Source organism: Capricornis sumatraensis, chromosome 3, assembly GCF_032405125.1.
Source record: "Capricornis sumatraensis isolate serow.1 chromosome 3, serow.2, whole genome shotgun sequence".
In the NCBI taxonomy this organism is placed as follows: domain Eukaryota; kingdom Metazoa; phylum Chordata; class Mammalia; order Artiodactyla; family Bovidae; genus Capricornis; species Capricornis sumatraensis.
The window spans coordinates 166,257,267-166,281,362 of NC_091071.1; the positions used below are offsets into that span (position 1 = coordinate 166,257,267).

The 24,096-nt window shown below is 47.0% G+C and overlaps 2 protein-coding genes and 1 pseudogene across 2 annotated transcripts in view; 2 read left to right on the plus strand and 1 right to left on the minus strand.

Moving 5' to 3' along the window:
- SPOCD1 (SPOC domain containing 1) overlaps window positions 1-16,529 on the plus strand; it is a 32,989-nt gene extending 16,460 nt beyond the window's left edge. Inside the window, exons 4-9 of the mRNA XM_068968505.1 lie at window positions 13,146-13,187; window positions 14,162-14,338; window positions 14,781-15,047; window positions 15,381-15,451; window positions 16,231-16,429; window positions 16,515-16,529. Of these exons, the coding sequence (XP_068824606.1) occupies window positions 13,146-13,187; window positions 14,162-14,338; window positions 14,781-15,047; window positions 15,381-15,451; window positions 16,231-16,429; window positions 16,515-16,529 (771 nt within the window). The remainder of the gene's footprint in view (window positions 1-13,145; window positions 13,188-14,161; window positions 14,339-14,780; window positions 15,048-15,380; window positions 15,452-16,230; window positions 16,430-16,514) is intronic.
- Window positions 8,183-9,170, minus strand: LOC138075550 (large ribosomal subunit protein uL13 pseudogene; annotated as a pseudogene).
- Window positions 16,530-16,583: 54 nt separating the features above from the next.
- On the plus strand, window positions 16,584-23,740 carry LOC138076652 (SPOC domain-containing protein 1-like). The gene is made up of 7 exons (XM_068968919.1): window positions 16,584-16,646; window positions 18,225-18,350; window positions 20,743-20,854; window positions 21,070-21,221; window positions 21,522-21,671; window positions 22,188-22,277; window positions 23,654-23,740. Exons 1-7 carry the CDS (start codon window positions 16,584-16,586, stop codon window positions 23,738-23,740), a joined length of 780 nt encoding a protein of 259 aa, XP_068825020.1.
- Window positions 23,741-24,096: the final 356 nt, after the last annotated feature.

A 24,096-nucleotide genomic window follows, 5' to 3' on the forward strand; every position in this document is an offset into this window, starting at 1 on the left:
GTATGTATTTACCACAGTTTGTTTATCCATTCATCTGTTGATGGAAATTTAGGTTATTTTCACCATTGTAAGTATGCTGCTGTGAATGTGCACGCAGGCTAAGTTGCTTCAGCCATGTCCAACTCTTTGCGACCCCATGGACTGTAGCCATATCCAAATTTCCAATAGTCTCATAAAGATGATCATTTATTTTTATACTTTTTTTTAAAGTTAGGGTCTAAATAGGATCTGTATGTTAGAATTGGTTGATATGCTTTTTAAGCCTCTCTTAACCTATAGATGGGAGTCCCAGGTGGCTCAGTAGTAAAGAATCTGCCTGCCAGTTCAGGACACACAGAAGATGCACGTTCAATCCCTGGGTCAGGAAGATCCCCTGGAGGAGGAAATGGCAATCCACTCCAGTTTTCTGGCCTGGGAAATCCCATGGACAGAGAATCCTGGGGGGTTACTGTCCATGGAGTCGCAGAGTCAGACAATTGAACATGCACACACAACCCATAGATCTCTTTCCAATCGTGTTTTTTCTGAACCTTAAAAAGTTTTGTTAAATTAAAATATTTTTATGTTATATAGAAGTATAGCTGATTAACAATATTGTGATAGTTTCAGGTGTATAGCAGAGCAACTCCAGTATACATATATGTATACGCATATATGTATATGCATATATGTATATACATATATGTATTCCTCAAACTCTCCTCCCATCCAGGCTGCCACATAACATTGAGCAGAATTCCCTGTGGTATACAGTAGGACCTTCTTGGTTATCCATTTTATTTTTTATTTTTATTATTTTTTAAAATTTATTTATTTTAATTGGAGGCTAATTACTTTACAGTATTGTATGGTTTTGCCATACATCAACATGAAGCCACCACGGGTGTACACGTGCTCCACATCCTGAACCCCCCTCCCACCTCCTTCCCCGTACCATCCCTCTGGGTCATTCCAGTGCACCGGTTATCCATTTTAAATATGGCAGTGTGTACATGTTAATCCCGAACTCCCTAAACTATCCCTTCCCTTTGTTCTTCCCCCCTTGGCAACTGCAAGTTTGTTCTCTAAGTCTCTTGAAGTCTGTTTTTGAAGAAACTAAGTTGTTTATTTACTAAGTTGTAGCTTATTGCATCTCTGTGGAATAGTGAGACCTGATCTTCTGTTTTCTGTGTTTTCTGTGAAGTGGTGGTTGAATCTGGAGCTTTAATTAGGTATAGATTCAAAGTTCTGGGCTGACTAATTTGTTTTTAGTGGGGTTTTTTTTTTTTTTTGGTCTTTTAAAAATTATCTTTCTTTTTTATTAGTATTTTTATTTTTTGGGAAGCAGACTAATTTGAAAGCATATAATGTCTCATTTTATTTCTTTGTATTTTTGATGTACTATAAAATGGTAGTTTTTTAAAACTGCAGTTTCTAGCTATTGATGGTATATAAAATGCAATAGATTTTGCAGAAATCTTTTATTTATATAATTTATCTATTAGGATTTTGTTTGTTTTGTATGTAGACAGTCATGAACCATGCAAATAATGGCAATCTTGTTATTTCCTTTCCAATTCTTACATCTCCCCGACTCCATTTCCTTACTGTGCTAGCTGAGGCCTTTATAGTATTGTGTAGACCTGCATAACATTGAATATAAGTGGTGATAGCAGGGACCCTTATCTTGTTCTGGATTTTAAGGGGAATGTGGTCACCATTTCACCAGTATATTTGCTATATTTGTATTTATATATATCATTATAATATATATTATATAATATATACTATTATATTATAATTAATAATATATTATTAATAATATAAATTATTTATTATAATATAATAATATATAATATAATAACTAATATATAATATAATAATATATTATATGTAGTATATATTTGTAAGGGAACTCCCTTCTATTCCTGATTTGCTTGTTATGAAGGGAAAGTACATTTTAAGAAACATGTTTTCTACAGGTTTTGAAATAATATGATTTTTATTCTCTTACTAATATTAGTAAATTTAAAGAGTTGGATTTTTTAAATGTTAAGTCAGTCTTTCATTTCCAGGATAAACCCCAGTTGATCATGTTGTATCTTGTTTATGTTTTCTGAAAACATAAACATGTGTTGTGTTTGTTTCCAGAACAAAATGATGTGTTTTATGTTTCTTATGTCTTCTTGTTGATAGTATTTGGCTTGGAAATTTTGTGTTTCTGTTGATGAGTTAGTTAACTGGCCTGAAATGATTTGTTCCCATACTGCCCTTGTGAGGTTTCGGTATTCAGTTTTGCAGCTTCAAAGAATGAATTGTAGACTGTGTTCTCTTTTCCCATTTGCTGCAGCAGTTTGTATAAAATTGAAATTACTTGTTCTTTGAACATTTCAGTAGAATCACTGGTTAAAGAAAAATCTGGACGGATGTTTTCTTAGGGAAGATAATTCCTCCCCTACTGAGTCAATTAATTCTATGCTTATGTGTTTATTCAGTTTTGTAAAAAATTTTCATTGAGTCAATTTTGGTAAGTTATGAGATGGCTGGATGGCATCACTGACTCGATGGATGCGAGTCTGAGTGAACTCAGGGAGTTGGTGATGGACAGGGAGGCCTGGCGTGCTGCGATTCATGGGGTCGCAAAGAGTCGGACACGACTGAGCAACTGAACTGAACTGAACTGAACATCTTTCTAGAAATGCATCCACTTAATCTGAGTCTTCAAATTTACTTGCATGTTGGCATAAAGTATTTTACAAATCCTCTAATTTTTTTAAATACATGATTACTCATTGCAAATATTGTCTTGTTGTACCTTCCCTCTTTTCCTTATTGTTGCCAGAGAGTTGTCTGCTTTTTGAGTCTTTTCACAGACCCGATTTTTGGTTTTGTTGACCCTGTCTGTTGTATATTTGTTTTTAGTGTCACACTTCTTTCCATTTATTCTCTTATTTTTATAATATTTTGAGAATAATGCTTGGTTCATTAATTTTCTCTATTTCGTTTCTAATAAAGTCATTTAAAGTTACAAAGGAACCTCTGATGATCATGTTAGCTGCATCCACATACTCTTGTATATAACCTTTCTTATTATAATTCAGTTCTCAGTATTTCATAATTTTTACTACTCATTTTATTTGGCCTGTGTACTATTTATAAGCGTATTTCTTAATTTCCATTCGTATGAGTTTCTTTCTTTACTTTCCTTCTCTCTCTCTTTTTTTGTTATCCTTTTTAAAATTAATTTATTTGATTGTTCTGGGTCTTCACTGCTGTGTGGACTTTTCTCTAGTTGCCGCACGCGGGGGCTACTGTCCAGTTGCCGTGCTCGGGCTCCTCATTGCAGTGGTTTCCCTTGTTGCAGAGCACAGGCCCTAGGATGCAAGAGCTGCAGTAGTTGTGGCACGTGGGCTCAGCAGTTGAGGTTCCCAGGCTCGAGCGCACAGGCTCAACAGCTGTGGGGCACGGGCTTAGTTGCTCTGTGACGTGTGGGATCTTCCTGGACCAGGGATCGAACCTGTGTCTCCTACATTGGCAGGTGGATTCCTTACCACTGAGCCACCAGAGAAACCTTTATTATTGCTTTTCAACTAATACATATTGTGGCCTGAGAAAATGATCTTTATCTGAGTCGTCTGATGTGGTAGCCCCTAGCCACTTGTCTCTGCTGAGCACTTGAAAGTTGGCCAGTCCAAATTGAGATGTTCAGTTCAGTTCAGTCACTCAGTCGTGTCCAACTCTTTGCAACCCCATGAACCGCAGCACGCCAGGCCTCCCTGTCCATCACCAACTCCCGGAGTCCACCCAAACCCATGTCCATTGAGTTGGTGATGCCATCCAACCATCTCATCCTCTGTTGTCCCCGTCTTCTCCTGCCCTCAATCTTTCCCAGCATCAGAGTCTTTTCAAATGAGTCAGCTCTTTGCATCAGGTGGCCAAAGTATTGGAGTTTCAGCTTCAATATCAGTCCTTCAAATGAACACTTAGGACTGATTTCCTTTAGGATGGACTGGTTGGATCTCCTCGCAGTCCAAGGGACTCTCAAGAGTCTTCTCCAACACCACAGTTCAAAAGTATCAATTCTTTGGCGCTCAGCTTTCTTTATAGTCTAACTCTCACATCCATACATGACCACTGGAAAAACATAGCCTTGACTAGACGGACCTTTGTTGAGATGTACTATGACTATAAATACAGTACTGGATTTCAGTGACTTAGTCACTGAAAAAAAGAAATTAAAATTTCATTAATAATGTTTTAGAGGGATTATTAGGCATGTCATATCGGCATGCATTTTAAAAAACATCAAAATTGGTGAATTCTTGTGTTCAGTTCAGTTGCTCAGTCGTGTCCGACTCTTTGTGACCCCATGGACTGCAGCACGCCAGGCTTCCCTGTCCATCACCAACTCCCAGAGCTTGCTCAAATTCATGTCCATCGAGTCAATGATGCCATCCAACCATCTCATCCTCTGTCGTCCCCTTCAGTCTTTCTCAGCATCAGAGTCTTTTCCAATGAGTCAGTTCTTCGTATCAGGTGGCCAAAGTATTGGAGTTTCAGCTTCAGCATCAGTCCTTTCAATGAATATTCAGGACTGATTTCCTTTAGGATGGACTGGTTGGATCTCCTTGCAGTCCAAGGGACTCTTAACAAGCTTCTCCAACACCACAGTTCAAAAGCATCAATTCTTTGGTGCTCAGCTTTCTTTATAGACCAACTCTCACATCCATACATGACTACTGGAAAAACCATAGCTTTAACTAGATGGACTTTTGTTGGCAAAGTAATGTCTCTGCTTTTTAATATTCTGTCTAGGTTGGTCATAGCTTTCCTTCCAAGGAGCAAGCATCTTTTAATTTCATGGCTACAGTCACCATCTGCAGTGATTTTGGAGCCCAAGAAAATAAAGTCTGTCACTGTTTCCACTCTTTCTCCATCTGTTTGGCATGGAGTGATGGGACTGGATGCCATGATCTTAGTTTTCTGAATATTGAATTTTAAGCCAGCTTTTTCACTTCCCTCATTCACTTTCATCAAGAGGCTCTTTAGTTTCTCTTCACTTTCTGTCATAAGGGTGGTGTCATCTGTGTATCTGAGGTTATTGGTATTTCTCCCTGCAATCTTCAATTTTTGTGTAGCTATTTTTTTTCACTTTTTCTTTTTTTTAATTTTTATTTTTACTTTATTTTACTTTACAATAGTAGCTATTTTAATATTAAAGATAAAGATAAAAAGAAACATTTTCAGAATACTATGCTTTATTATTTCGAGAAAGGTAAAAACACAACTGAAATGCAAAAAAAGATTTGTGCAGTGTGTGGAGAAGGTGCTGTGAGTGATTAAACATTTCAGAAGTGGTTTTTGAAGTTTCATGCTGGAGATTGCTTGCTGGATGATGCTCTATGGTTGGGTGGTGCTGATGGTGGTTTAGTCGCTAGGTGGCCCCTGTCCATGGGCTTTCCCAAGCTAGACTACTGGAGTGGGTTGCCATATCCTTCTCTGGGAGATCTTTCCATTGAAGTTGAAAGGGATCAAATCGAGGCATTAATTGAGAACGATTAAAATTAATGTTATACCCAGCTTCCCAGGTGGCTCAGTTGTAAAGAATCTGCCTGCCAGTGCAAGAGATACATGAGATGTGGGTTTGATCCCTGGATTGGGAAGATCCCCTGGAGGAGGAAATGGCAACCCACTCCAGTGTTCTTGCCTGGAGAATCCTGTGGACGCAGGAGCCTGGCAGGCTGCAGTCCATGGGGCCTCAAAGAGTTGGACACCACTGAGTGAGCACAGATGCAGTGTTACACCACATGGGAGGTGGCCGACACACTAGAATATCCAAATCAAGCGCTGAAAGTCATTTGCACCAGCTTGGTCATGTTAATTGCTTCGATGTTTGGATTCCACCTAAGTTAAGCAAAAAAAACCCTTCTTGACTATCTCTGCATGTGATTCTCTACTTAAACATAATGAAAGCGTTCCGTTTTTAAAACAAACTGTGACAGACGATGAAAAGTGAACATTGTACAGTAATGTGGAATGGAAGAGATCTTGGGGCAAGTGAAATGAACCACCACCAACCATACCAAAGGCCAGTCTTCAGCCAAAAAAGGTGATGTTGTATATATGGTGGGATTGGAAGGGAGTCCTCTATTATGAGCTCATTCTGGAAAACCAGACAATTAATTCCAACAAGTATTGCTCCCAGTTAGACCAACTGAAGGCAGCACTTGATGAAAAGCATCCAGAATTAGTCAACAGACTGCGTATATCAGGATAACACAACATCACATGTTTCTTTGATGACCAGGCAAAAATGGTTAACAGCTTGGCTGGAAAATTCTGATTCATCTGCATGTTCCCCAGACGCTGCACCTTCAGATGTCTTTTTAGTTCGTCCTTATAAAATTCTCCTAGTGGAAAAAAATTCAGTTTCCTGGAAGACTATAAAAGGCAGCTGGAACAATTCTTTGCTCAAAAAGATAAGTTTTATGGAGATGGAATTATGAAGTTGCTTGAAAAATAGCAGAAGGTAGTGGAACAACCAGTGCATAGATTGCCCAGTGAAGTTTTTGGTGAAAATGAAAAATGTGTCTTTTGTTTTTAGTTTTAAAACCGAGGGAACTTTTTGGCCAACTCAGTGCGTGTTGAAATGATAATGTTTTGGATGTGTTAAGTAAAATGTAAAATGAATTTCACTTGTTTCTTTTTACTCTTCTTTAATGTGGCTACTGGAATACTTAAAAATACACCTATGGCTCACATTCATATTTAATTGGGCAGTGTTGGTCTAAAAAATACTCATTTTTTGAAACTTGCTGAGATTTGCTTTATGGTTTAGGCTGTGTTTAATTTTCATATATGTTGCATGTATACTTGAAAAGATATGTGGACTCTAGTTGTTAAGAACAGTGTTCTATATATGTACACAGGTTAAGCTGCTTCATTGTTTTCATTGAATCTTTTTTCTCCTGATTTTTTTCAGCTAGATTTAACAATAATTAAGAGAAATACATAAAAAATTCTTGCTGCAATGTGGATTTGTCATTTTCTTCATGCTTTGCCAATTTTTACTTTCTGTTTTTGGAGGTTCTGTTACTAGATGCGTATACATTTAGAATTGGTGCAACTTCTTGGTGAAACTGCTAGTCATTATGTAATAAGGTCTTTACCTCATTATTTTTTGCCTTAAAATCTGTTTTATCTGATATTAGTGTAGCTATAAAACTTTATTTTGGTTAGTATTTACCCATTCACATATTACTCCATCTTTTTCTCTTAACCTTTTTGCATCACTGTGTTTTAGAAATAGGTTTTACAAATACTTTTTTTCCCTTTTAAAAATTTTATTATTTTTAAAATTTAATTTTATATTGGAATATATTAACACATATGTTTCACGTGTACAGCAAAGTGATTCTGTTATACACATATCTACTCTCGTTCAAATTCCTTCATAAATATCTTATAATTGGATTTTCTCTTTTAAAGATCTGATAATTTTTATATTCATTTGAAGTGTTAGTCCATTTACATTTGTTGTAGTTACCAATTTATTTGAACCTATTCCTACTGCCTTATTTTATACTTTGAATATACCCTGCATTTTCTATACACTTTCTCCCTTTTATTGCCTCCTTTTATTTATTTATATTTTCTTTAAAAATAATTGATTAATATTGGATCACAAAATATAGGGAAGACACAAGGGCAATGCCTGTGACCCCTTGGCTGTACTTCCCTTCCATAAATACCTTTTAGAACCCCAGATTCTTCCTGCCCAACCATTGTCTCACATCCTAGCAGCTGCAGAGTATATATCCAACCATGTGGGAAGTTTAAGCAGACTCCTTGTACTCAGTGTGGTGTCCCTTCCAACTAAGTCTTCCAGCTCACTTTTGCCAGTATTGCAATAGCACTGATTGTTCCAACCATCTATGTTCCAAAACTCTCATGAAGGAATAGGTCTCAGGCAAGTTATGCCTGACAGCCCTTAGACCATGTAGACAACACAGCCCTGTCTACACTTTTAAAAAGGCCTTTCTTAGACAGCCGTGGCAGAGGCCCCCCCTCTGCACCCAGTGTTCTAACCCCAGGCTGCCTGTGGCAGCTGGATGGCAGCCCCTGGGGGTCCCCTGCAGCCTAGTGTGGTGATGGAGGAAGGCCAGGCCAGGCCAAGCAGGAGGAGTAAACCATTTTATTGGCCTCAGACTGGAAATCCACGGGTCTTGAGGACCTCTGTGAATTTTTCAGTTTTCTTCTGTGTTCTTTTCGGCCTGCTTCCGTTGCCTCATTAGCTACTACTGTCTCCGAGAATGGGCCTCCCTGGTGGTGCAGAGGTTAAAGCATCATATGGTACTTGGCCTTCTCTTTTCTCTTCTCCTTCTGGGTGGCTTTTACTGCCTGGTACGTCCAGCCAACCTCATGAGCCAGGTGCCCTAGGTAGGCAGACTTCTGCCTGGGCTTCAGACGCACAAGCTCAAGGGAGGCAGGAACCACCATCTGCTTTTTCTGGCCGTAGGGTGGTGGGACCCCTTCAGACACCTTGAGGTGGTCCAGAGCGGCCTGGCTTCGCTTGGTCTTGCGGAGCAGTGTGGCTCAGGCCTTCGGGGGTTCAGCAGTGGTGGGGCCGCAGAAAGGGGCTGGTGTTTATCCGTTTGTGGAGGAAGGCCGGGTAATTCAGTTTATTTCCGTAGAAATTGCCAGAGATGCTGATGCCCTCACAGCACACGACCACAACCTTCTGGCCCAGAAGCACCTGCTCAGCCATGATGGCTCCCGGCGCTGAGCACGATGAACTGCCCTTTCGCCATCTTTGGCAGCCAAGTGGGGCTTATCACCTCCTTTTAGATTGACTGCTTTTTCTCATTCCTTTTTATCTCTCTAGTAGTTTGGAAGTCTTCTGTGTCCTATTTATATTCTTTTGATGTCTGTTAGAAATGTCAACAGAAATACCTAGGCTATCAAAGTATAAAGGTAGTTACTATCTTCCTCTGAAATAACAGGATTTTGGAATGCTTTAATTCCAGGCATGCACCTTCCCAATTTATGTGATGTTGTTATCTAGGAAGTTAGTCCTCAGTTATTTTTCCAATCCCACAAATTACCCAAATATTATAGTTTCATAGAATCTGTGTTTGTTTAGGTTTAACCACATACTTATCATTTTCTTTGGTCTGAATTCCTCTTTGCATCTCAGCTTTTCTGTCTGGATCATGTTTTCTTCCTTTTGCCTCAAGTACATCTTTTAACGTTTATTAAGAAAGATAAAATTATATAAAAAAAACTCTCTAGGTTTTTATCTATGATATCTTTATTTTTAAATTTTTAAAACTTTTTAAATTGAAGTATAATTAATTCACAATGTTATGTTAGGTTCAGGTATACAGCAAAGTGATTTGATTCACTGAATCTGTTCTTTTTCAGATTCTTTTCATCATAGCACAGGGAACTATATTCAGTATATTCTAAGGTATTGAATACAGTTCCCTGTGCTCAGGGAACTATATTCAGTATATTCTAAGGTATTGAATACAGTTCCCGGGAACTATATTCAATATATCCTAAGATACTGAATATAGTTCCCTGTGCTATACAGTAGGCCCTTGTTGTTTATCTGTTTTATATGTAGTAGTGTGTGTATGTTAATCCCATACTCCTAATTTATACCCCACCTTGCTATCCTCTTTGGTAACTGTAAGTTTGTTTTCTATGTCTGTTAAGTCTGTTTCTGTTTTGTAAGTTATGGTATCTTTATCTTCGTTCTCAAAAAATATTTTGTCTGGGTGTACAATTGATCATTATTTTCTTTAAACACATTGAAAAATATTATTCTGCTATGTTTTGCCATCCATATTACTATTGAAAAGTTAGCTGTTAGTTTAACTGCCATTTCTTTGTAAGTAAAATATCTTTTGGTGAGAGGCATTATAGCGTTGGGCTTCCCCCCATGGTACAGTGGTAAAGAATTCACCCGCCAAGACGCAAGAGACACTGGTTAGATCCCTGGGTCGGGAAGATCCCCTGGAGTAGGAAATGGCAGCCACTCCAGTATTCTTGCCTGGAAGATTCCATGGACGGAGGAGCCTGGCGGGTTACAGTCCACGGGGCTCACAAAAACTTGGACATGACTGAGCGCATACATGTATTGTAGCATCAGTGGTTAAAGATGTGGCCTCTGGAATCAGCCTGTGCTGCGTGCTCAGTCATGTCTGACTCTTTGTGACCCCAGGGATAGTAGCCCACCGGGCTCCTCTGTCCATGGGGTTCTCCAGGCAAGAATACTGGAGTGAGTTGCCATGCCCTCCTCCACGGGGGTCTTCCCAACCCAGGGATCGAGCCAAGGTCTCTTGCATTGCAGGAAAATTCTCTACCATCTGAACCACCACAGAAGCCCAAGAACACTGGACTGGGTAGCCTAACCCTTCTCCCCCGGATCTTCCTGACCCAGGAATCAAACTGGGGTCTTCTGCATCGCAGGCACGTTCTTTACCAGCTGAGCTACCAGGGAAAACCCCTGAAATCAGACTGCCAGGATGTAAATCTCAGATCTCTGGTTTACTAATTGTGTGACACTGAGGAAACTGACTAGGCTTTCTGCACCTCTGTGTGCCTCAGTTTCCACTTCTGTAAAACAAGGGCAATAATAGTACCGATATCTGACTCACAGGGTTTTGGTGCAGATTAAGGAAACTAACATGGAGAGTATTCAGAACAGTGATAGCACATTGTCAGTGCTAGATGGCTAGCAAAGTGTTAGATGGTTAATTTTTCTCTTGTTGCTTTTAGGATGTCCTTATTGCTGTGGCGCAATTTCACTATGATGTGTCTAGGTGTGAATCTACTTTTACTTAAACTTTTTGAAATTCACCAAGCTTTTGGAATCTGTAAATTGTTGTCTTTTATCAATTCTGGAAAATTCTTAGTCATCTGTCTTCAAATACTCCCTCTGCTCAGTTCTCTCTTTCTGGAACTTTGGTTTGAGTGAAATCAGTGCTTTTCACTCTGACTTTTTTGTTTCTTTGATTGTGTTTCACGGTCTCTGTGCTGTGAATAATTTGGATAATTTCTTTAAACTTATCTTCTAGTTCACTAGCTTATTTCAGCTGTCTAATACTGTTAGGCCTATATATTGACTTTTTAAGTTTTCATACTTATTATCATATTTTTCATTTCCAGAAGTTGTGTTTGGTTCCCAACCAAATATGCTTGGTCTTTTATGTGTATTTTTGCCCTTCATCATATATTTGGACTATAAAGAAAGCTGAGCACCAAAGAATTCATGCTTTTGAACTGTGGTTTTGGAGAAGACTCTTGAGAGACCCTTGAACTGCAAGGAGATCAGACCAGTCCATCCTAAAGGAAATCAGTCCTGAATATTCATTGGAAGGACTGATGCTGAAGCTGAAGCTCCAATACTTTGGCCACCTGATGCAAAGAACTGACTCATTTGAAAAGACCCAGATGCTGGGAAAGATTAAAGGCAGGAGGAGAAGGGGATGACAGAGGATGAGATGGTTGGATGGCATCACCGACTCGATGGACAGGAGTTTGAGCAAACTCTGGGAGTTGGTGATGGACAGGGAAGCCTGGCATGCTGCAGTTCATGGGGTTGCAAAGAGCCAGACACGACTGAGCCACTGAACTGACTGATATGTTTGACCTCGCCTTTTCTTTTTTTCTTTCTTTTTTGGCTGCACTGGGTCTTCATTGTGGCATGCAAACTTTCTCTAGTTGCAGTGTGGTGGTGTAGTTGCCCTGAGGCATGTGGGATCTTACTTCCCTGACCAGGGATCAAACCCATGTCCCTGCATTGGAAGGCAGATTCTTAACCACTGGACGATGAGGAAGGTCCCCTCACCTTTTATTTATTTAAGCATATTGTACATACATACGTTGTGTTCTTGTCTGATAAGTCCAGTATCTGAAGTCTGCCGGTCTGATTCTGCTGCCTGTTGTTTGGAGCCTCATAACACTGGTATGTGGACTCCTGAGAAGAAGGGCCAGCCTAAAGGTTTTAAACTGGAAAAGACCATTCTTAATCTCTGGCCTGCTTTCCTTCCCAGATATCCTGTTTTCTTATCTCCTCCCCTTTTTTTTTTCTTCTCAATTTACTTTTTTGAAAGGCTGATTCATTCCCATGGTTTAAAAAAAAAGTGAAAAACCTCCTTCGCAGCTCCCAGTTCCTTTCCCACTGGAAGCCTCTGTTACCAGGTTCTTGTGGATACTTCCAGAGGTATTTTATGCAGATGCAAGCAAATACAAATTAAAAATTCTGTCTCTTTTTAAAGCAAATGGTAGCACACTACACACATTGTTCTGAACTTTCTAATTTTAAATATAGTATGTAATTGTAAAAGAAACACATGCTCATTTTGAATAACATAAATACCCAGGTGTCTACGACTAGAAAGTGAAAGTCCCCCTGGAATTTCATTCCCCAGAGATAACCTGTCTTATGTGTCTATAAATATATATTTACATAAATTGGCTTATGCAACATGTACTGCTCCATAACCTATTTTTTTCTTTTTCTCCAAACTGTGCAGCTTGACATCTTTCCATGAATCTTACCACATCTGGCAGTGCTCCCCACATAGCCCAGCAGTTAAATGCCTGGACTTTTGGAGTCAGACAGAACTAGATTCTAATTCTAGTTCTGCTGCTTAGTAGCTACGGGACTTTTCAGAGCCTCTCTGAGCCTTAGTTTCATCATCTGTAAAATGAGGGTAGAAATAGTACATAGTCCATGGTGTTGTTCAGAGATCTTAGTAAGATCATGTATGACGTGCTCCTTCCACAGCCAGCTGCTTTATGAGCCCTCAACAAACCGTGGTTTTTACGATGACTCACTCTTTTTAATGGCCACTTAGTATTGTGGCCTGGAGAATTTCATGGCCTTTATAGTCCATGGGGTCTCAAAGAGTCAGACACGACTGAGCAGCTTTCACTTTTAGAATCCATAGTATGATATGTTGCTATTTACTAACCATTCTCCTTTTGATGGACATTGGATTGTACCCCATGTTTTAGTTACAAATGTCAACCCGGTGAACACTGAATATACATCTTTCACCTTTGTGTGGGTGTCTTCTTATGAATTCACTGCTGTAGGGGGGTGGTCACTGGGTCCTCTGAATTCTAATCTTTCTATCCTCTTTCTCTCCAAGGAGGCGATGAGAATGGCCCATGGAGTGAAGCTTGTGTGTTACGTAGGTTTTTGCTTTTTATTACTGCTCTTCTTTCTCCCGCTTTTGAGGTCTGTTGGGGGTAGGAGGGGTCCTCCCCAGAGACAATCCCAGCCCCTTGCCCCTGCCTGCCCTCTTCCAGAGCATCCTCACTGCCTATGATGTGAATCTCAGACTTCCATTTTCCCCCAAACCTTGGAACCTGACCATTCATGATCATTCACTCAAGGATTAGTTTTCAGACCCATCTACTTTCAAAACAACTCCTGGTGACTTGTAATAAATTGGAAGAATCAAAATACACTGAAATGGGATAAAAGTCTAAAGAAAGCAAGAAAAGGGCAAGGGGAAGGGGAAATCTTGTTAGTAACAACCCCTTACTCTACCAATCCTGGAAAGGTACAACCACTAGGTTTAAAGTTAAAACTGAGCTTCCTGGCAGCCAAAGCAGAAAGGGGAGCACAATAGGTTCTATAGGTCATCAGAAGACCCAGAACTACTCTGCACCTTGAATGGGTCATGAAGGGCTTTCTCTCTGGGTAACAGAGGGATGATCAGTAGGCTTTCAGAGGGGTGATGGATATGTTCACCATGTGTCTGCTTCAGGGGGAAAAGGCAAGTCACTGACCCCAAAAAAGGGGCCTGACAGAGATTTTGAGAGAGGGTGGACTCAGAACAGGATATGAGCACCTCTGGTCATGAGGGTGAGAAGGGTCTCGGTACAGGGTCCAGGTAACTGTGAACGTGGCTGGGAGGAAGGGTGAAGCCGAGAGGATGAAAATGAAGCCAGGGTCCTTTCCTGGGATGGAGACCAGGCAGTCAGCAAACATTTACTGAACCCTACTGTGTGCCGGGCCTTTTCCAGGCATTGGGAGTACAGTGGGGGCCAAGACACACATGCTCTCTGTCCTCATGGAGCTTACAGTTCAGCGGGGAAGAGAAAGGACCGTAAATTGCAGGTGAGGTTAGCAGTCTGAAAGGCACTTCTCCCCTGGCAGGTTGGTTCCGAACCAGTGATCTACCTCCTGGGGGCCGTGAGCTACAGCCAGGCAGGGGGGCAGCTACCTCCAAGACTGGAGGTTCTGGAGGACATGATGGAGGCCTACTCAGCCTCATCTGTCCAGAGGCCCAGAAAGAAGAAAAGGTGCAGGGCCCGGGGCCGCATGAGGCGCCAGGTATAGAACAGGGTCTTTACACTGACGTCACTTAATCCTGCTGGGAGAGACACATGGGCATGTGGTTCACAGAGTCGTTGCTGCAGCCAAGAGCGATGCTGTGACTTGCCCACGGCCACACAGAATGTGACAGCCAGGGGTGCATTAGACTGTCTTCTAACCTGGTGTCTGTGTGCTCCTTGCTCTGCACCGCTGAGTTCAGGAGCTTGGCTGCAGCAAGGGAGGGAGGGAGGGCCCGTGGCCTTCATGCATCTGGGGAGAGAGTGGTCATGGACCTTCCTTCCTGGCCAACTGGCATGTCCCGCCATTCCGAGATCCTCTAGCCACCTCCCTCGGGGAGGGGGATCCTGGTGGTCTCTCTGACCCCTTTCACCATCCCCAGGAGTCACTCCCTGCACCCCAGGGACTCCCCCTTCTTCTCTGCGTCCTCGTTCTGTTGCAGGTGAGGGTTCGTGTTCAGAAGCCCAGTGCTGAGGGTCTAGGGGTGAGTGCTTCTGCTCTGGCCACGTGGTCTCCCTCCCTGGGCACAGGTCAGGGCGAATGTGGGGGTGCACAGGTGACTGGAGAGACAGTGCCCCTGCCCCCGACCCTGGGGCTGGGAGGCTGTACCCAGGGACGAGGCCTCAGCCCCTCGCCCCTCCCCAACAGTGCAGCCCAGTGGAGGCTGAAGAGGAGGGACCCGGAGGACAAGCAGGGGCCGAGGACTCAGGTGAGCGGCTGTGGAGGGCGCCCTTCAGCAGCCGCCCGTCTGCCAGGGATTTCTGAGGACACACGGGGCTCATGCCCCGCTCCTGGCCTGACCCCTGCTGGGACTCCTCTCCTCCCCCCCCGCCATCTGCCTGCAGTTCTTCCCCAAAGGGGTGGGGCTGCTGGCTGCCTGGGCTCAGCAGACAGACATCCTAGACACCTTGGGTCCCTGAGGTGGGACCCCTTCCTTACCTCCCGAAGCCCCTCAGCCTTGAGTTGCCCCACACCCTTGCCCTGAGCATCCCCTGGGAGCCTGTGACTCTCTCTCCCCACAGCTCAGCTTCAGCCCCAACAGGAGAAGCCACCCCTGGATACTGGGGTACGGGACACCGTGGTCCGCACCATGCAGGAGGCGCTGTGGAGTCGGTAAGGCCTTACTCCACCTGCTCCGACACCCGGGACATCCTGAAGGGCTGCCCTCACATGTCCCACCTCCTGGGGCTGTGCCGTGTTCTGAGGGCTTGTGTGTGTACCACTAACCCCGTTTTGTCCTGTGAGGCCATTTGCCCACACAGCAAGCCAGTGGAGAGCCGGATTTGAACTTGGGTCTCTCTGGCTTCAAGGTGGCGCTTTTCCTTTAAGCCACTGCAGCTCTGAGTGTCTGCTCGGTCCTTGTGGATATCACCCACAGAAAATGCTTTCAGACACGGGGCAACTCTGTGCTGGGACCATCTCAGAGATCTGAACTCAGAGCGCTCATTTTACTAATGGTGAGACCAAGGCCCAGAGAGGGCAGGATTTTGCAAAGGCCACACAGCAAGTCAGTGGCTGATGATCAGGGTTATTTCCAGGACCAGGTCTCCATCCTCTGCCCTGACCAGTGCCTCACCCTCCCACCCCCCAGCTTCTGCCCCTCCATCCATACCCTGGTTCCCTGGTCAGGGAGAGCAGGGGCTGAGCAATCGGACCTTGCTTTTCCACTCATCATGTGGCCTTGGCAAGCTCCTTATCTTCTCTGAGCAGCAGTCACCCATCTGTAAGTGGGGAATGATAATACCTGTTCCTCACAGAGTGAGGATAGAGGGGTTCACTTAGGAAAATGTTCAGAGTAGAAACCGGAGTTGGCCCAAACCTTGCTCCCCACCCCTGCCCGCTCTCAGGCTCAGTGCCCTGGCCCTGCCCTTGTTCCCCTCCCCACCCCACAGCCTTCAGAAGCACCCAGACCTGGTGCTTAGTGAGAAGGTCGTGGAGGGCATCGCTGCTGGCATCGAGGCAGCCCTCTTCAACCTGACACAAGCCACCAACGGCCGCTACAAGACCAAGTACCGCAGCCTGCTGTTCAACCTGCGGGACCCCAGGAACCCGGTGAGCGGGCCTCCGGGCTGGGCTGGGGCCCGTTCTGAGGTGGGAAGCCCTGGAGTATCTGGGAGCCTGAGCTGGGAGTGCCAGGCAGGGTTGGGGTGGGGGTTCTCCAAGCGGCGTTATGTAGCTCCTACCCCTGTAGGAGCTGTTTCTCAAAGTGGTTCATGGAGACATCACCCCCGACGGCCTGGTGCGGATGAATTCAGTCCAGCTGGCCCCCCAAGAACTGGCCCGCTGGCGGGACCGGGAGGAGAAGAGGGTGAGTTGTCGGATCAGGTCAGGACCTGGCGGAGGGACTTGGGGGAGGCCTGAGGATGGAGCTGGAGAGACAGAGTGAGGAAGAAGGCTGTGAGATGGGAGCACAGGATAGACAGAAGCAGAAATGAGGAAACAGAGCAGGCAGACGGGGAGAGAGTCAGAAAGACTCTTCTCACTGGGGGGATAAAACGGGAAAAGAGGCAGAAATGAAGGGGGTTGAGGATGGAGAGCCTGGTAGAGGTGACGTCCCTGGAGGTGTGGTCGTCTCCTGGCTTTTCTGTGGAGCTGGACTCGGGGTGTGTGTGTCGGGCTGGGGGGCACTGGGGATGATGGCCCAGACTCTGGAGTCCAGGAATATCATCCACCATCCATGGTGGGGAGACCCAGTGCGAGGCCTCCGCTCCAGTCCCAGCCCCAGAAGTTCCAGAAAAGGCTGGATGTCTTCCTGGTGCCCCAGGTCCGGTGAGGAAGCCCACAGCCTCCCACCCTTCACAGTTACACCCCCACACACTCTGTGTCTGTGGGTCTCTCCCTCCCTGGGAATGGCTCTGAGACAGGGGAAGTGTGGTGGGCTCTGAGCCAGCTTTGGGAGATGTTTGTGTAATGGTTGTTGGTGGCTCAGTGAGAAAGAGGGGGGCTGACCGAGGGAGTGGGGCCCACGGATGGACTGGGGGCACTAAGCCCTTGTTCTGACAGATACTAGGCTGGTTAGAATTAATGCGTGGAATCCATTAGGTGCGTCTGCCCACTGCAGTCTGAGCTTCTGTCGGGGCATTGTCGGGGTCAGGGAGTAGGGTCATCTGTGTAAACTGTGGGGCCCCTGCAGAATGAAAACGCGAGCACTTTGTTGAATGATTGAGAATTTCAAGACGACAGCAGCATGAAGCATGGGGCCCTTTTAGAACAGGGCCCTGGGCTACTGCATGGAGCCCATGCCCACAAATCCAGCCCTACAGGGAGGACTGGGCTTCTGTTCTCCAGGGGTTGTTAGAAAGGGACAGACAGGCTTTCCAGAAACATTTCAGATAGGATGACATTGATCAACAATAAGGATCACAAGGAGCAAATACTATGAGCTAGACTCTAGGCTAAGCACTCTATATAAGCTGTTTAATATGACAATCTTAATTTCATTTCTAAAGAACAGATCAGCTGAAGCTTAGAGCCACGAAGGGCTTGCCCAAGGCCACACCACGTTGTGGGTTTTTATTAGTGGCAGCTGGTGGGCCGGCGGCTCTGCTTTCTCGACAACACCACACACTCTTTTCCAGGACAGAGAGTGGGTGGGATACCGTCTGGGGCGGATTTGACTTGTGGGAGGAGCAAAGTTCAGGAAGGCTTCCTGGGGGAGGCAGGGTTTGAGTTGGAGGGTGAATGAGTGGACTGTGGAAAGGTAGGGCAGCTGCTGGAGGTCTGCCCGGGTTAGGGAACTGCAGAAGTGGAGGTGTGGAGGAAGGGAACCGGCTGGCATGGCAGGGGAGCGACAGTGGAGGGACCTTGGAGGAGGAAATGGAGCACGTGGGCTCCTGGTGGCCAGAGCCCCCAACCCCAGCTGAGCAGGGGCTGCCCCCTCTACCAGGGCCTGGAGATCATTGAGCAGCTGCAGAAGGAGCCACGTAGCCTCCCGGCCTCCAAGCTGACCCATAAGGGGGAAGTCGAGATCCTGCGGGACATGGACCAGATGCTGACCTTGGAGGACCTGGTGGTAAGTGGGAGCCTGACCTGGTGGTTGCCAGGCAGGGCCTGTGCCCACGGGCCCAGCCCTCACCTCCCCAGCCGCGTGGCCGTGGGCAAGGCACCTGACTGCGCTGAGGCCCAGGGTTGTCGCTGTAAACTGGAGTTGGTTGCTGCACAGGGTCTGGGAGAGCATGGGGCGAGACAGCCGCCGGCACCGGGCCTGCCGACACCTTCTCAGTGCTGCTCCCCTGCCTTTTGGCCTAATCCGACGTGTGGAGTAGTGAGTCCCGTCTCTGCAGTTCCCTCCAACCTCAGGCACTCCGACCACATCCCAGGTTGGGAAGCAGGAGGGCCACGCTGCTTGAGGCAGTGACTTTTGGGAATGTTAAGGAGCAGAGGCTTACTCTGTTCCCCAAAAGGACCGAGGATGCTCCAGCAGGGAGCTGCGTGGAGTCCTGGCCAGCTGTGCAGCGTGTCCTTTTATCCCCTGGGGTCTGCCCCATCCTCGTGCCCATCCTGCTCCTTCACCCCCTCGGCTCCTCCATCTTGCACTTGGCCCAGCAGGCTGGAGCAGCCCTCCAATCAATGAATCCATCCAATCCATTGTCAGCCTCCTGCAGCCAATTGGAGCGCCTCCTTGGCTCACTTCAACCACTCCCAGGAGAAGGCTGCTTTGGCTTTGGTTGGGTGTTCCATGGATTGGATGTTCACCCTGGCCTAATCAGTTGTGTGTCCAGGATAGGGGAGTGTTGGGCAGGTCCCTTGAGCCATGTTTCCTGGGGAAACGGCCATGACGATGACCCACAGAAATCCCTACTCTTCTGCACCAGCATCCAAGCCAACAACCAGCATTGCTGGCAGTGCAGAGAAGAGCCCTGAGGGGGTGTGGCTGCTCCCCAACCCAAACCAATCTGCATTCCCTGAGAAAGGTGAATGCAAATGTAGGGGGAGGAGCCAGAGACAGATGGGTAGAGAGAGTGGTTGGAGAGTAGGGGAGGGGAAGATGACACAGACTAGCAGTCCCTCCGGTTGAACACCTACTATGCACCCCTTTTACAAGCAGTGCCTCGTTCAGACCTCACGATGAGTGAGATGGGTGAGGCACCTCAAATCCAAGGTCGCTTAGTTGGCAGTGGGGGAGACTGGCACCCAGGCTGTCTGACTCCAAAGCTTGAGCCTTGTCCACTGCTCTAGAGGTGGTTTTAAGGCAAAAGTAAGTTTCAAGATCTTTTCAGATCTTCCTAAAGAAATGTTTGCTCTGTGTTTAAAGCTGGTTCTATCGTAAGGTAAAAGGCTGATTTAGCAATGGGCATTAGGACTTTAAAAATGTTCATTCTCCCCGATTCTGTCATCTGCTTATGAGAACTCATCCTAAGGAGGTAAATTGAAAGTTTAGGAAAATACTTTCTGCTCAAATATGTCCTCAGTGTTATCTGTACTAGTGAAAGCGTGGGCATGACCCAGTTGTCATTCAACAGTGCAACAGCGGTGATGCACACACTCCAGTCCACCCCATGGGTGCGGTGTCTGTAGGGACCATATAACATGGTAGATGCCTCTGCTGGGGTTCACGGACAAAATGAAAAGACAAGCTTGCATGTATAATCCCAGTTCCTTTTTTTTTTTTTTTTTAAGTTATTTATTGACGTATTTGGCTGTGTCAGGTCTTAGCTGCGGCCCTAGGGATCTTCATTACAGCCTGCCGGCTTCTCTGGTTGTGGTGTGCGGGCTTAGTTGCCCCGTGTCATGTAGGATATTAGTTCCCCTACTAGGGATCAAACCCACATCCCCTGTACTGCAAGGCAGATTGTTAACCATTGGACCACCAGGGAAATCCCCCAGCTCTTTTAGCAAAAGGATTCCCAAAACTCTGGGTATAGATAAGCTATTATAAAGGAATACGCAAAATATCAGCAGTTGCTTCTGAGTGGTGAGACAAGGAGTGATTTTTTTTTTTCAAATTCTCTGTGTTTTCTAAATTTTTTGTAACAAGTTCGTGGTACTTTTGTTATTAAAGAATGTATTACGCTGACGCTGTCTGGGACTTTCTGGCCAGCATCTGCCCAGCTGAGGCCAAGGTAACCGCCTAGCCGTGAGAACCACCTCTCCTCCTAGCACTGTCCCCCCAGCCCTGAGCTCTCTTCTGCTCCAGCTCTGGAGCAGAGGCCTGGTTTACAGTATCCGGGTCCAGTTCCCCCTGTGACTGGAGAGCTACTGTGTGACCCTAGGCAAGTCCCTCTGTTCCCACCTCTGGAAAATGGGGACACTCTTCCTTACACGGCTCTCAGAGATTCAGATGAGACCAGGCGTGTTTATTTAGAAACATAAAACCACATTGCTGAGGCCCCCATATAACAGGAGGCCTCCTGACTCCCGGCCACCTGCCCAGCCCACCCCCTCTCTCCTCTTGTGCCTCCTAGGGACCCATGGTGCCCATAGATGGCAGCCCCCCGGCCCTGCCCGCCACATCGAGGGAGAGCACGGAGCAGCCCGAGCACCACTTCCTAGACCCCAGCGGCCGCATCTGCACAGGTCGGGGGAGACACAGGAGGGGCGCAGGGGCGGCGGGCAGGCCGGGACTGGCGTGGGCTTCAGCAGCAACATGGATTCATGACTTGGGGCGATGGTGGCAGGGTGTCCCAGGTCACCTCGAAAAGGACTTGGTTCAAACCCAGTTTGTAATGCCCTGGGCTAGCTACAGCTTAGCTGCTGGCCTCCATTTCAGCTCCTGCCTCTGCTCTTGGCAGACTGGAAGCCCTCGCGTGAGCAGCCAGGCTCCCTCAAAGCTGCAGGGAGGATGCGGGATGATGCTTTCCCGAGAGCCTCAAGCCAGGTTCCTGTGTCCTTTTCAGATATGCCCCAAAACAAGGAGAAGCCTCTAGCACCGCGCAAGGACAGGTGTGGGGAAGTGGGCAAGGAGGTGGGCAACCCAGCAGGGTGGGTAGGCGAGGCACCCACTGGGGCAGCAGACAAAGCCTGGGCTTTTCCATACGGCCTTAGGCAAATCTTGCCACTTGTGTGGGCCTCAGTTTGCCCATCTGTGCAATGGAACTAATCACCCCCACCTACTGGTCTCCGCCTTGTAAGGCCTTACTTGGACCAGTGTTCCAGCACCCACTGGAGTCACAGGACCTTCTCTGAAAACTAAGGAGCTGCCGGGGAAGCCCTGATGACCTGTTCTGCCTGGCCCTGTCTCTCTCTCCCTCCTTCTAGGCTCCAGATGCCTGCTGGGCCCACAAAGGCCCTGCCCAGCCAGGTGCCCTGGGAGGGGTCTTTGGACATGTTCTGCATCAAGCGGTTCCGGGTCAGGGCCCAGCTGGTCTCGGGACACAGCTGTCGCCTCATCCAGGTACTCCTGCCCTAGTCTCTGGGGACTCCCTCGCACACTAACCTGCCCCCTCAGCTACACACACCACCATTCATTGACACACTCATCATTCTGAAACAAATCATTGGCACCCTCTCTGTGCTTGGCCCCATGCTAGGCGTAGGGGCAAATGAGATGCCAGCTGCACTTCACACATGGGCAAAGGACTCCCTGTAACCCAAAGCATAAAGCAGGAAGGACCCAGGACAAGGTCTGGTGTTTCCTGGTTCAGAGGAAACCAGGAATGAGCGAGTGATCAGCTAAAACATTGGATGAGGGGTTTAAGGAGGGAGTTAGGGGTTTCTGAGAAGTTGCAGATTGGCCAGGACAGGCTGTAGGCCTCCAGGAGTAATTAGGGCCCCAACAACCCGGGGGGGCTCTGATCGACTGCCTGCCCGTCCTCTTGGCCACAGGCTATGACTTCGGGTAGCTGGTCCTGAGTCTGCCCTAAGTGGGTGGGAAGCTGGGAGGCTGACTGGCAGTCTTACCTGCCTGCAGGCCCTGCCCCAGGTGATCCGCTCTGCAAGCTGCATCGCCCCTGATGCTGTCTGGGACTTTCTGGCCAGCATCTGCCCAGCTGAGGCCAAGGTAACCACCCTGCCATGAGAACCACCTCTCCTCCTAGCACTTTCCTCCCGCCCTGAGCTTTCTTTTGCTCCAACTCTGGAGCAGAGACCTGGCTTAAGATATCTGGGTCCAGTTCCCCCCCAGTGACTGAAGACCTCCTGTATGACCCTGGGCAAGTCCCTCTCTTCCCACCTCTGAAAAATGGGGACACTCTTCCTCACACGGCTCTCAGAGGTTCACACGAGACCAGGCGTGTTCATAGGAGTAAAGCATGACTGTTGCTAAACCTGCTGTCCTTCCTGCGACCACAGGACGTTTGCGTGGTCAGACTGTGCCCACGGAGCTCTCGGGACGCCCAGAGCTGCCACCTGCTGTACTCCTACCTCAATATCAAGCAGCGCCACGCCTTGGCAGTCATGGGGCAGGTGAAGCTGGTCCTGCTGCCCCTGCCTGCCTTCCAGCCCCTGCCCTCCAGGCTGCGGTCTCTTGGAGGTCCAGGTGAGTGCCCGACGCCTGTCCCACACCCTGCCTCCCCTCACTTGGTGGCCAGACAGGCATTGCTGACATAGTCACCCCATTTCTGTGGAGGCAGGCACATCTCAGCAGGGAACTCCTGAGACAGGCACATGTGAGAACAGACTGGTACACTGCCTAGTATGTGCCGGACAGCGTTCATATTAAGTCAGTCAGTCCTCAGCATTACTCTATCAGAGTGGTACTATTAGTTTCTTGTTTCTTCATTTCATAGATGAGGAAACTGAGGTAGGGAGAAAGCAAGTGACTTGTCTAGAGTCACAGAGTCAGTCAGTAGCAGAAACTGGGCTCCTAGGCACCACTTAGACAGCCTCTCCAATAAGGCTGATAAGAAACTCACTGGCCAGTCACGGTGGACTCAAACACGGCAGAGCAGAGGCAGGAACCAGAAATAATCGACTGAAAGCCAGGCCTAAATAAAAGAGAAAGGAGAGATGTTCTTACCACAGCTGTCCTGGGCCAGGCTTGGCTTTTGTGCATGGGTAGCTTCCAGGGCGTGACTCCAGGAAAGCATGGTTGGGGGTTGGGGGTGGGGTGGAATCAAGGAGTGGGATGTGCCTATTCCTGAGCAGAGGGTTTGATGTTCCTGGGCTGCCTGATCTGGGGACTGTACGGTAGAATCACAGTCTGGAGATCAAACTATCCATGCCTTATTCTCAGCCAGTGAACCCGTTCTCTCACCATGAGAGCATCTTAAACCCTTCTACTTACTTTTCTCAGCCCCTCATGGGCCCCATCTTACTGCTGGAAAGCTCTCTTGGGGTCTAAGCTGTAGACCTCTTGGCCACAGACAGAATGCAGTTTCTGGGGGCTGTGAGTTCTCTCTGCCCAGGCCTTTGGTCTCTTCCTCCATCTTTCTCCAGGCCTGGAAGCCACTCACTCAAGCCTGTTGCTGGCTGTGCTGCTCCCACAAACAGGGCTTCCGGCCATGGCAGGATCTGGTGCCTTGAGGGGGAAGGTTCACAAAATGGTCTCCTTCAACAGAAAAGTGGAGATGAGATACTACCAGCCAGAGGACAAGGGACCACATGTGGCCCTGAAGGGCTCCGCTCCCCCAGGGGGTGCCGTGCAGCAGAGCCAGGCCAAAGACAGCCTGGCTCCAAGGGGAATTTGTGCTTGGCAAAGACCACCCAGAGGCAGGGGGAGTCTGTGGGGAGAGCCTGAGACCTGGCAGGGTCCTGGGCGAGGGCCATGGCCTCCAAAACCAGGCTGGTGCCAGTCCTGGCATCCCTATTCAGCATCACCAGTTGGCCATGACCAGCACCGCCACAGAGCTTCCTGTCCCAACCAAGCCCTGCTCCAGCAT

Coding starts and splice junctions, on each gene's coding strand:
- LOC138076652 (XM_068968919.1), top strand. CDS start 16,584: ATGAATTCAGTCCAGCTGGCCCCCCAAGAACTGGCCCGCTGGCGGGAC. Junction 18,351..20,742: donor TGACCTTGGAGGACCTGGTG/GTAAGTGGGAGC, acceptor TGTGCCTCCTAG/GGACCCATGGTGCCCATAGA. Junction 21,672..22,187: donor ACAGCTGTCGCCTCATCCAG/GTACTCCTGCCC, acceptor ACCTGCCTGCAG/GCCCTGCCCCAGGTGATCCG.